General features: G+C 47.6%; 1 protein-coding gene across 3 annotated transcripts; it reads left to right on the top strand.

Annotated features, from left to right (window-relative positions):
- Nucleotides 1-289: 289 nt before the first annotated feature.
- Nucleotides 290-10,860, top strand: gpr12 (G protein-coupled receptor 12). 3 transcript variants are annotated; one of them, XM_088638800.1, is made up of 3 exons: nt 290-706; nt 1,320-1,546; nt 2,346-10,860. In XM_088638800.1, exon 3 carries the CDS (start codon nt 2,359-2,361, stop codon nt 3,367-3,369), a length of 1,011 nt encoding a protein of 336 aa, XP_088494926.1. In that variant the 5' UTR covers nt 290-706; nt 1,320-1,546; nt 2,346-2,358; the 3' UTR covers nt 3,370-10,860. The 3 variants fall into 3 exon arrangements, with proteins under 3 accessions (XP_088494926.1, XP_088494927.1, XP_088494925.1); XM_088638801.1 differs by lacking the exon at nt 290-706 and having other exon boundaries at nt 1,117-1,546; nt 2,350-10,860; XM_088638799.1 differs by lacking the exon at nt 290-706 and having other exon boundaries at nt 1,117-1,546.
- The last annotated feature ends 1,322 nt before the right edge of the window (nt 10,861-12,182 follow it).

Here is a 12,182-nt window from a genome sequence, read left to right as displayed (position 1 = left end):
AACGAATGCTTGTCAGATTTTAAAGGCACTGTTTCCACTACAGAGAAATGCATTTAAACTATGGGAAAGTGCATTTGAAACTGAGGATCGGAAGCAAGTCTTCACACAAATTCATGTAGGGCTACCAAGCTCCTGCCAAACAAGACCCCAAGCCCCTTGTATCCGATCCAGGTGACCTCCTGTGTTGTCCATGTGGAGACCAGGCACGCGACCCGGGTCTGGGGATAGCGAGAGCCCTGCTGTTTCGCAGAAACCGGCCGGTTCGATCACCCACAGCTGACGACACCTTGTTGAGGCGCAGAGCGAAACGCTGTAGGGTGGACCACATGAAGAAGAGCGGTCGAAACAGTCTTTCTTTCGCGCCCGGGTGTGGCCTCGGTCGAGGTTCAGCTGCAGCTCTTGGCAAGACCAGATCAACCAGTGATGACTCGCTGTTGGCCTGTCTGACGTTGTGATCCAAGAACAGTTCACAGGAGAATCCCAGGGGACGTACAGTAGGTCAGGTAACAAAACCATAAACAGGCAATGACAGAAGACGCTTCTATTTTTCTCAGTTACAGCATCTCAATAAACGGAACACATTTTTTTCCCATGGCAACTTAGGATGGCCAAATTTATTTCTGGAGCAGGTCTGAAGTAGGCTTCTCTGCATTCTCCGCATGGTCTGCACAGCTGATGAAAGGATTCTGCTATTGATTTCTACCAGGTCAGTGGTGATACAAGAATAGAGCATGCCCTTGTTGTGCTGTTGTGCTCAATCGCCAAGGGACCAAGATTCGGGGTCACTGTCTAAAACTCTCTAATCGCAGCGAGCCGGTCTCCCTCTGGGTCCAGCGCTGCCTCCTCAGAGCCTCTCCTTTTAACCCGAGTCAATTAGAAATGGTCAACCAGTGCAATTAATCAGGTCAGTCTTTATTAGAGGCGACCAGCGCTCGTTGTGGCACTAGAACGCTGCTTTCTTTTGTTTCTGTGTTGTAAGCAGTGAATTTAAATACCGATTGTCTGTCTTTCTCCGGAGCGAAGATGTACGCTGTTTTTTTGTGTGTGTGTGTGCTGTAAATCGAATCGCAGTGAAACCAATACCAGGAAATGTAGGAAAAAAGGTGTAGCAGGGGTCTGTTTGTGTTGATGTGCGCGCATTGGAGAGCATGAGCTGAATAATTATTTATAGTCAGAAGGTGACGGTAAAATGAGAGCGTGCGATGTGTGAGGATGATGATGATTGTTGAGCTCGTCCCCCCCCCCCAACTCCACGACCACCACACCGCACACACCACGGTTACCCTCCCCAACCCTCTTCTTCCCCGCCCCTCTCCTAGGCTCTGCTGCACAGCCTGAGTCCGCCCTGATGCCCGCAATTACCGGGCTCGGCTGCCGCGTCTCCCCCCGGTTCTCACAAAGGACTTCACCTTCAGTCCGGCCGCAGGCAGGCGACGCGCCTCGGTCCCTGTGTGCGCCGCCGTCCACAGTATCATGGAGGAGAAGCGTCAAGGTCGTGGGCGCATCTAGAAGCTGCTCGCGCGGGCGACTCGCCTAGGAAGTCAAGGTAAGGAGACTGATGAACAACCACCCCCGGAAACACGGGCGAACCTTGTCGTTGTTCGCCCGGGCAGGTCTCGGGCACTAGGTGTTTTAACATTTTCCCGCAGAGCGTGCAATTAGAAATTTGGGGGGTCTGGACGGGAGGGCATATTCGTGATGGTCACATATTTCCTCACTGCATGATATAACTCCAATGCAGCACCCGGCTACACGGCAACGTTCCGTGTTTTCGCCTCAGTTTTCGCTGTCTGTCCGTGTAATTATGTTACGGTGCTGCGTCTCCTGTGTACACGTTGCGGGGTGCCTGATGACTCTGGCTTGTTACAAGTCGGGCTCTTGGTGCGATGAAAGTCGTTACAGACACATTAAAGGCTTATCAAAACCGAGCTCTCCAGTCATCCACGGATTCTGATTTTAGCATGCATCAACAACGACCGCCTTATCTTTCCGTCCTGCTTTAAAAAAAAAAATGCATTGCACTGTTTGAACTGTTTTCAATACCAACCGACGATTTTTATTTTTTTTTTAAAACCAGCTTTTCTTTGTTACACACTAGACAGCGGCGTAGGCTGTCCTCCCTTAGCTCGTGAATATCCGCCGCTACCGGAGCACAACGCTTGCATCTACCGTGCATCAATGTCACAGGTGCGGCGTTTAAATACTTGAAAAGGAAGGAAATGTGCGCTCGTTACCTTACGAGTACAGTGTGTAGGCTGGTGATTAATAACATTTGGTGTTTTGTAATGCATGTGGTTTCAGGGAGATTGGAAACGCGCTGATGCCTCCCTGTGGTTTTGTTCTAGATAGCGAGGTACAATGAATGAAGAGGCGCAGGTTAATGCAAGCTGGCTGTCTCAGGACTACCCCCATGCTGAAGGTGGCGCTGCAGAGAACGTGACAGCTGCCGTGTCTTCCCTAGTGCCCGTCGTGGACACGGAGCCCGAGCTCATCGTCAACCCCTGGGACATCGTCCTGTGCACCTCCGGGACCCTGATCGCCTGCGAGAACGCCATCGTGGTCCTCATCATCTTCCACAACCCCAGCCTGCGGGCGCCCATGTTTCTGCTGATCGGCAGCCTGGCTCTGGCCGACCTCCTGGCCGGGCTGGGCCTGGTCATCAACTTCGTCTTCGCCTACCTGCTGCAATCCGACTCCGCCAAGCTGGTGACCGTGGGGCTGATCGTGGCCTCTTTCTCGGCCTCCGTGTGCAGCCTGCTGGCCATCACCATCGACCGCTACCTGTCCCTGTACTACGCGCTGACCTACAACTCCGAGCGGACGGTCACCTTCACTTACGTCATGCTGCTGGTCCTGTGGGGGGGGTCCGTCTGCCTGGGCCTGCTGCCCGTCACGGGGGTCAACTGCCTGCGGGACGAGTCGACCTGCAGCATCATCCGGCCGCTGACCAAGAACAACGTGGCCGTGCTGTCCGTGTCCTTCCTGCTGATGTTCGGCCTCATGCTGCAGCTGTACGTGCAGATCTGCAAGATCGTCCTGCGGCACGCCCACCAGATCGCCCTGCAGCACCACTTCCTGGCCACCTCGCACTACGTCACCACCCGCAAGGGCGTCTCCACGCTGGCCATCATCTTGGGCACCTTTGCGGCGTGCTGGATGCCCTTCACCCTCTACTCCCTGATCGCAGACTACACCTACCCCTCTATATACACCTACGCCACTCTGGTGCCCGCCACCTACAACTCCATCATCAACCCCGTCATCTACGCCTTCCGCAACCAGGAGATCCAGAGGGCGCTGTGGCTCATATGCTGTGGCTGCGTGCCGGCCAGCGTGTCTCAGAGAGCACGCTCCCCCAGCGACGTGTGAGCCCCCGTGGGGAACTGACGCACCCGTCTCCTCTTTGGGCACACGCTGGGGTGGGCGTGGGGTGGGGGGGGGAGAGAAGGGGGGGCCGCTGGATGCTTGTGGCTTTTTTTATTTTCGGTTTTCCCGGCTTGCGTTTCTCAGGCAATCTTCAGGTAGCCATGCCTTTATCGTTCATCGGGAGAAGCTGTGCTGGTTGGCTTTTAGTAGGCGCAGGGGTTGAATGGGCCGGCTGTCTTTGTAAGTACAGTACACTTCTCCATCCACCCTTCCATCCATCCATCTGGTCGGCGCAGGAGAGGAAAACGTAGGCCCTACTAGAACTCAAGTGTGATTCGTGATCCGTAACCTAGAGACTCAAGACTTAGAAAATTAAAAGGACAACAACTATTACGTGCAAAAGCTTAGAGCCAAGACTGCGTGTAGGGAAAAGTACGTGTCTGCATGATGCAGTCTGTACCCAAGATGCAGGAGATCTGACATGTTTTCTGAGAATCCCTTTGCGCTCGGCTTCATAGGATTGATCATTGAGATGCTCCACCACTCCCAGTAGTGACACCGCTGTGAGACAGCGGGGGGCAGGAGAGAGGAGGATGGGAAATTAGAAACGCAGGAGTCCCTTGCTCCTCGTTTCGTCTTGCTAGTCGAGGGGTTTCAAAGCGTTTCTGATTGTTTTCTGCGGTTCGCCGAGGAAATCCCTGCTCGATGTGCACGTGAAACAAAGGTCTGTCTGTATAAGCGACAGCAAGAAGGTACGAGCTGACACGCTCACACACGCACACACACACACACACGCGTGCGCGCGTGCATGCTCCGGTGGCCGAAGGCAGCAGCTCTGATCGGCGAGCGGCGTGTCTCTGGCTGCACATCACGAGCCCGGCCGCAGCTACAGTAACGTGCCCTGCAAGTTAAGAACGAGCCGGCAGAGCAGCTGTGCTAAAAATAGAGCAGGGCTGGAGCTGAGGCTGTGTCTGCGGCAGACTCTCAAGAATATTAACTGGGTGACACCAGCGTGAGCCTTCTGGATGAGCCGTCTGGAAATTTGGCCAAGCTTTGGTGCAGCTCTTTTCTGTTTTGGAGAAAGGCTCCTCTTTCGCACCGAAGGGCAACGCAAACAGTAACGCGGTCCCTAGTCGCTTCGTGTTCGCGAGAGAGGAACGTCTAAGTAAAACTGCTATTAGCCCCATAGCTAGAAAAATCCACAAGCCACAATGGATGTATTAAACGTATAGTGACTCAGATAATGCCTTGATTTATAAAAATGTTTTAAAAGTAAGCTTTTAAATAGAAATACCATTGTTAGGTGGCTTTATTTTATCATTAGAGCATAGTTTAATGAAGCTCCTTGAAGAATATTATTCTTTTTATCTTTATGGTAGGGTTAGTAATACTATGTTTAATACAATTTTACATATCTCCTGGACTGTACAGAATAACCTGAAAATGTGCTGTCAGTGTATTGAGTGTCTTATAACTAAGTGCGCAGCTCAACATCTTCTGTAGGTTCCAGGGCTGGATGGTTTTTAATGAATAATTCATCATTTCGCAAACCCAAACCAGCCATTGTTAAGTATGGAAAGCAGACTCCCTAAAGCTGAACCGTTAACAGATTTTTAAGATCTGTACCATCACATGAGCTCTTGGGCTGTTGGACAGATGGTAGTAACTACCTGGAGTGTTAATAAGGTTCTCCTCGCGGTAGTGAAACATGTGAGCGTTGATTACTGTAACGAAATGGCCCAAATAACCAGTTGAGCTGTCGTGAAGCTACAGCTGCTCCACTGACATGTTTTAAGCAAAAAAAACAGCTTCCATCGTCCCAGATGTCAGTGACAATTCTAGACTCTCATTTTATTCACCTTAACTGTTGCTCACTCTCCTGTTTATGATCTTTCTCAGCCTGCCTTTTGAAGAATCCGGATCAAAGCATTATACATTGATATTTATTTCAGTTTATCTCTTTTGTGTGCGTCAAAAGTCAATTAGCAATAACTAAATCCTGACATTATTTTTCACCTTTTGGTATGAAACGAACTCCCGAGAATTACAGCAATATTCACACAGCAATAAAAAGCTCATTCCAGCCACAAGCTCAGTACAAGTATTTTAATAGAAGCTATTTGAGTTCAAGGGCACTCTGCAATTACTCCAGCTTTGGTACTGAAATACTCAATGGGGATTCAAATGATGAGTGATTATTTTAAGTAACAGAAAGCACATACTGTGACTTACTATGTTTGATATCTTAATTTGTTTACTATCCCTTTTAAGGACAGTTAAGAACAACAACGTTATTTGGAAATCAGAACATACCACACAAATACAGACCATTAATACTCTTTTCATTCAAGTATTCGCCAACGTTCAACCACAGTGTTCTGTTCTGTCTTTTCTGATATCCAAGGTAGAAGGGTTTTCCTTGTAGTTGCTTTTCAGTATGGGGCCTGTGTGCTGAGGTATCTGTACCTTCTCAATGGAAGGATATTGCACAAGATTGGTGCACTTTTATATGTTTCGGTACTGCAGAACAGAAAAGGGAAACGTTCAGGAAATTGCTACCGTGATTTTTCTTGAGGTACAGCATCAGATGTTTAGTACTTGCAGTTCAGTCCTGCGGGTTTCATCAGTAAGGCAGGGTCTTCATATTCACAGCGGTGGGGTCTGACAGCTTTCTCTCCTGCTTAGCTCACCATTATTTGAGTCAACCCTCAGCTGAACCTACGACCTGGTTAAAACAGAGTAGAGTTTCCAGCTGCTACAGCACTTCCTCAGTGACCGGAGGTTCCGAACAGTAGTTAGGAAGGCCGAATTCAGTAAATGCTTATTTATATTCAGTTAAGTGAGTGAGAGGTTATCTAGGAAGACTTTGGGTCACAGCTTTCTGGGTTTGGAAGGCCCCCATTAAGGCCTTAAACAATGTATATGGAGCAGCAATTCAACATAGAATTATTGCTGCCCCTGTCTGGGTACCTTTCAGTCCACAGCACTTTTGTTTATTTTCTCCTTGCTATATGAACAGGCATGTGCAATAAAATCTGCAAGCGAGCCCGGTCCCTCTGGCTGTCTGGACGGGTTCCGCTTCTGCACACCTGCTCTTCTCAAAAACATGCCTGTAGAGCAATGTGCTTCCTCCAATGAGCTGGGCTGAGGCACTGCTGAGTCCTAGCCACTTTTCAGATACGCCGCTGTACAGATGCCGGCTGGCTTGTGGGGAAGAGCAGCCTAAGCAGTCAGATCCCCTTTCCTTTCAGTATGGCTCCAGCCCCATCATCCATTTGAACCCCCGACCTGTGACGGATTGCCTGAGAAACATGAGCGTTTGTTCCAGAGCCAGGAGCACAGCTGGGGATCTCCCTCCTGGTGCTTTACCCCCTGTAGTCAGTGTCCAGGAACTCTGGACCTGACACTTCTCTTGTGCTGTCTAACATGCTGAATCCTAAGGGAAGGACCAGTCTTCCCCTCATGCCAAGAAAATTGTACATCCTCGGCCTTATCGCCTCTTAGTGGGGCCTACAGAGAAGTCAACAGAACAATGCAGATACAGACAGAAAAGTCAACAGACCTGTGTAGATACAGGCTGAGAAAGAGGTCAACAGAACTGTGTAGAGACAGGCTGAGAGAGAAGTCAACAGAACTAGGCAGATAAAGACTCAGAGAGAAGTTAACAGAACTGTACAGATACAGGCTCAGAGCGATGTCAACAGACCTGTGCAGATACAGTCTGAGAGAGACGTCAACAGAACTGTGCAGATACAGGCTCAGAGAGAAGTCAACAGAACTGTGCAGATACAGGCTCAGAGAGAAGTCAACAGACCTGTGCAGATACAGTCTGAGAGAGAAGTCAACAGAACTGTGCAGATACAGTCTGAGAGAGATGTCAACAGACCTGTGCAGATACAGCCTCAGAGAGAAGTCAACAGAACTGTGCAGTTACAGCCTCAGAGAGAAGTCAACAGACCTGTGCAGATACAGTCTGAGAGAGAAGTCAACAGAACTGTGCAGATACAGTCTGAGAGAGATGTCAACAGACCTGTGCAGATACAGCCTCAGAGAGAAGTCAACAGAACTGTGCAGATACAGTCTGAGAGAGATGTCAACAGAACTGTGCAGTTACAGCCTCAGAGAGAAGTCAACAGAACTGTGCAGATACAGGCTCAGAGAGAAGTCAACAGACCTGTGCAGATACAGCCTGAGAGAGATGTCAACAGAACTGTGCAGATACAGGCTCAGAGAGAAGTCAACAGAACTGGAGTCAGGCTCAGAGTGTAGTCAACAGAACTGTACAGATACAGGCTCAGAGGAAGTCAACAGGACTGTCACAGTCACACGGTTTTGATTCTGTGTTACAATCACTGTAAGAGGCTGTTAATAATTGGTATGTGAAACATTTTCCTTTATTCCATTCAGATTTTTGTAATTGTATGGAAGATTCTGAGTTTATTTGAGCAGTTCTGTGTGTCTGCTACTGAACTGCACTGGAAGCTGACCTGGGTAGCGAATTCACGGTGGAATGGATTGGCTAAGGTGTTTTCATACACTGGAGGCTGTACACAGAGGGCTGCCCCCGCAAGAGGCCAGCATGTGTGAGCTGTGGATGAAGAGAAGGAGGCAAAGGGGGAAAACAGCTCCCCAGGCCTCCACACCTTGTGTGGGGCTGTGCACTACATCTGCAAGCACAGGATTGTCACCTCTACCCATTCCCACAAGATAGCCTTAACTCTGTAGCATCTGTAGTCCAGGAAGAGCTGATGCTTCATGCTCTGTGGATAGTGTTCAGGTGGGAGCTGGAGAATCCTGCCCGGGAAGCTGCTGTATTTCTGTCCTGTGACAGTACTGGGGGGATTCTCCGCCAGACCCGGCTCCTGCTGTGGTCCGTCAATGCCGTGACTGGACAGAATGCCTTTGAAAGGAAAAAGAGCTAAAGAGGCAGCATAAATGGAGACACTGGATATGAATTTGTAGAAAACACAACTGACTAGAGGAGCCTGTTCTAACTTGTCTATTATAAATGTCCAGGTCTATGGCTGACTTGTTTACAGTGTTTTAAGCCAGGAATATTCTGCATTAAGATGATCAAGGAGGAATCCCACTCAGTCCCTGGTGGTCTCTCATCAGCCTGCGTGCCAGTAGTTCCCATGGACAGGACCCCAGGGACACTCAAGGACTGCCCAGGCTCGACTCCAGTGTACCCAGGGGCCTGGACAGAGCAGCTGGTCAGATTGCTCTCCACAGCTGCTTCAGTCTGGGGTTCCTTAGAGACTCCGGATTCCTTCTCCATTCGCAGTAGGATTCTGCAGGCACGTTCCTGGACAGAACCTGCTCTCCTGGTGGAATTACGTCGGAATGTTTTAAGCGGGCTCAAATGCAGGTAGGGATGGGGGATCCTCAGAGGTGTCAGCACGATCAGCGGAGCTCCCTTAGGAGTGGGGTACAGTCAAATACCTGGGCAGAAGAGTCCCCAATCCCCCCCCGCCCCCGCCCACCTGCCTGCATTGTACAAGGAGTCAAGATCAGAGAATCATACTTCCACACACTTCAGGCAATAACAGTACTGCTGATATTCTTCAAGAAAATATTTCTATTTTCTGATATTCATTAGTATGTAATTAAGGTTTTCCAGCTTGTTTTTAACTAGATCTTGCCCAGGTCTTGAAGGTGTATTTGTGCACAATATTCAGGCCCCATTGCATCAAATACTATAGCTTCTATTGCAGAGCGCCGTGTGACAGTGTTGCATAGTGGAGGGCTGGCCAGATTGTCTGGCAGGTTTCGTAGGTGCCATTTAATCCACCCTAGCTAACCACCCAATAGCCTTGCGCTTTTACCAGTAAATATTAGGTTGCTTTTGGTCCTCCTGATCTCGTTTGGAGAAAATACACTGGTCGAGGGCTGACGCTGACCAGCCCAGCTGGACGGTGCACCACTTGCAATTAAGCCCAGGACTCCAGGAGAGAGTGAGCTGCTGTTTCTTTTCTTTACACAGGACTCGCAGTTACAGTCACAGACTGGAGGATTGGCAGCTGTCCACATCTGCTAATGCAAATGGGGTCTTTACTGCTACTTATTAGCATGAATTGCTGCCCATTAGCCTTTGAAAGGATACCTCTGATAAAGACAATTTAGCAAACAAGGCTTGTTGAGCTACTGAAGGTGATTAGCATTTTCAGTGAACTGTGCCCGTGCTTCCCTCTGCTGCTGTACCTGCTACTCCATGAGTAATGCAGCAACATCTCATTTCACTCCAGAAAGCCCAAAGCCTCAGCTGCACTCACCTGCTGTAGGTTTCGAATGCTTTTTGATACTGCTATGCGAAACTCTTAGACATCTGACATTAGACACAATCAGCGGATACAAAATCGATAAGTAATGAGCATCAACGATTTGCCCAGTTTATCTGGCAGTTCTACCGAGTTTTGACTTATTACTACAGCTATCTTTGGGTGAACAGATCGTCTGAGACTTTTCTCACAGCAGTGCTTGTTAGTGAAAGCGTCTCGTTGGACACTTCCCCTTATGGAACTTAACGTGTTGATATTGTACATTTACTCAACGGATTGATTCCAAATGTGTTAGACATGTATATCTAGATGCATATACCATTGAGAGGAAAAATTATAAAGCCTCTTAGAAATATGATTTCATATAAAGTATTGGACTGTTAAAAGACAGGCTCAGACCAAAACAGTGAGGAGATTTGTATGTGTGTGTGTGTATACACTGCTTTATATATGAAAACTGTTCTGCTTTAAAGGTCCACTTCCCCTTGCCTAATAGGACTGACACTCTATTCATGCCTTACTGAGACACCTGCTGGGGAGACTGCAGGACTGCAAGTCCAGTGCCTGCTTTCATTTTTCTTTTCAGGTGTGGAGAATATCACTCACCCCTCCCCCTCACTTTCTTGATCTCTTTCACTCATTCCTGTACAGCCTCTCTGCCCAGACACGGGGGTCATGCAGTAGGAAAAAAATAGCTAAATAGCTATAGCGTGCCAAGTCTGAACATTGACTTTACTTAGTGTATGTGAAATGCAGCTTAAAAAATGTGAAGTGTTGAGCTTTTGGGAGAAGCAAGGAACCATTCACTGCTGTGGTTAAGTGCTTTCTACATAGTGACAGAGATAAATAAGAGCATGTTCTGCGCATACTATATATATAGCAGATGTCAAGCCCCAATATGGTGTGCACAAAGGCTCAGACATAGCTACGGAGCAAACTGTAAAAGTGTTGAGTAGTTTAACTGTGAAATGCACTTTATTTTTAACAGAAATGGCACAAAAGATTACGTATCTGCAAAATTAACAAATGATAATCAACCTGCACTAATCAAGACATTGTAATTACATTGTGTGTGTGACAGTGGTGTATATTTTTTGCAGCGTGTTTGTAATTTTTAATTGCTTTGGATAGTACGATGACTTCTGAGATATTGTTAATTTTGTATGAAACAATGTGCTGTGTATTATAAATAAACCTTTTTTTGTTTTTTACATAAGGCACTGGGACTGGGCTGTTGCCTTCCCTTTCAGCAGCCTGAGTTTTACGCAAGTCTGACACACGGCTAACTGGATGCAGTATGTTCTACAGAAACAGCATGCATTATTAAACACTTAGCAAAGCCAGGCAAGAAGAAGTGTTCTTTCCCTACCACCTATCTGCTTCCACAGTACACGTGTTCAGCAATGTTATTAATGTGAATAGCTTTACTAGATAACTGCACTAAACCACAGATGGGTCAAGCAATGATTCCCAGCCCAGGTCCTGGAGGAACAATGGCTGCTGGTTTACACTTTCAATCAACATGTTCCTGAAGTTTCATGGTCAAAAATGTTCTACTTCAAGGGAACAGTTTTCAACACTGTCAGCACACAGAACTTCATGTGTACTCTCCACAACCTGCTGTCTATTATTCCTGACTAAACGGCTAAACTCTTTGTTGACTGAAGTCTTATCTAGTTCATCAGCTGATGATGAACAGACGCAGGTGGGTATGATAACTTTATCAAACACATCAGTAGGCTCACCACTGTTTCAGACACACCCACAATAAGTGCGACACTAACCAGCACAACTATACGAGGTACATCCAAAACGAGTGTTTTTTTCCTTCTGCAGAGGTCCAAGAGATCTACACAAGGGCAGTTTCGAAACTCAGAATTGGTCCAGGGATAATACCAATTACATATCTCATTTACGTTTTTAAAAACTGAAAGCACATTTTATAGATTGGCCACAAATTGGAAACAAATACAATTACCCTGTGATAAAGGACACAGCTGGATCAAACAGCCAGAAGAGGCAGTGACCAGGACCAGGGTTGGGAACCGTTGGCCTAGAGCACAAACACTGAAATGAATTTCAATTCGGAGAGGAGTACCTATTAATACAAGACAGTGGTTCAGGCAGCTGCTTCTCTTGTCCTCTTGCAGACAGGGTGGATCTGCTTCATGCAGAGGGCTGTCAGACCTGCCATCATCCAGCTCAAAACAAAGTGGCAGCCGAGCACAACCGACAGATCCACATTATGGACATACGCTGACATCTGAAATTCAAATGCGCTCCTTAGCTTCCTCTGGGCGATTGTACTGCTTTGTCTAAAAGCTGAATTATCCAGGTCAGATGGAAAGATATATGCCAATTTGACATTCATGAAGAGCTGGTCTGAATAATTGTTTTTTTTTATAGCCTCACAGTAAGGGGTTGTTTTCTGCTCATTAAGTTTTCTAAGCCTTGGATAACTGCAACTAAAAGTATTTTATTTTTCCATCGAGTGTTTTTTTTTGTTTCATTAGATACTTATCAACTAGCTCAGTGTGC

This window comes from Lepisosteus platostomus, chromosome 7 (genome assembly GCF_059453375.1).
Source record: "Lepisosteus platostomus isolate fLepPlt1 chromosome 7, fLepPlt1.hap1, whole genome shotgun sequence".
In the NCBI taxonomy this organism is placed as follows: domain Eukaryota; kingdom Metazoa; phylum Chordata; class Actinopteri; order Semionotiformes; family Lepisosteidae; genus Lepisosteus; species Lepisosteus platostomus.
This window is presented reverse-complemented; position numbering and strand designations above follow the sequence as displayed.

Bases quoted from the DNA above. Each gene is read 5' to 3' on its own strand.
- gpr12 (XM_088638800.1), top strand. From the start codon at position 2,359: ATGAATGAAGAGGCGCAGGTTAATGCAAGCTGGCTGTCTCAGGACTAC.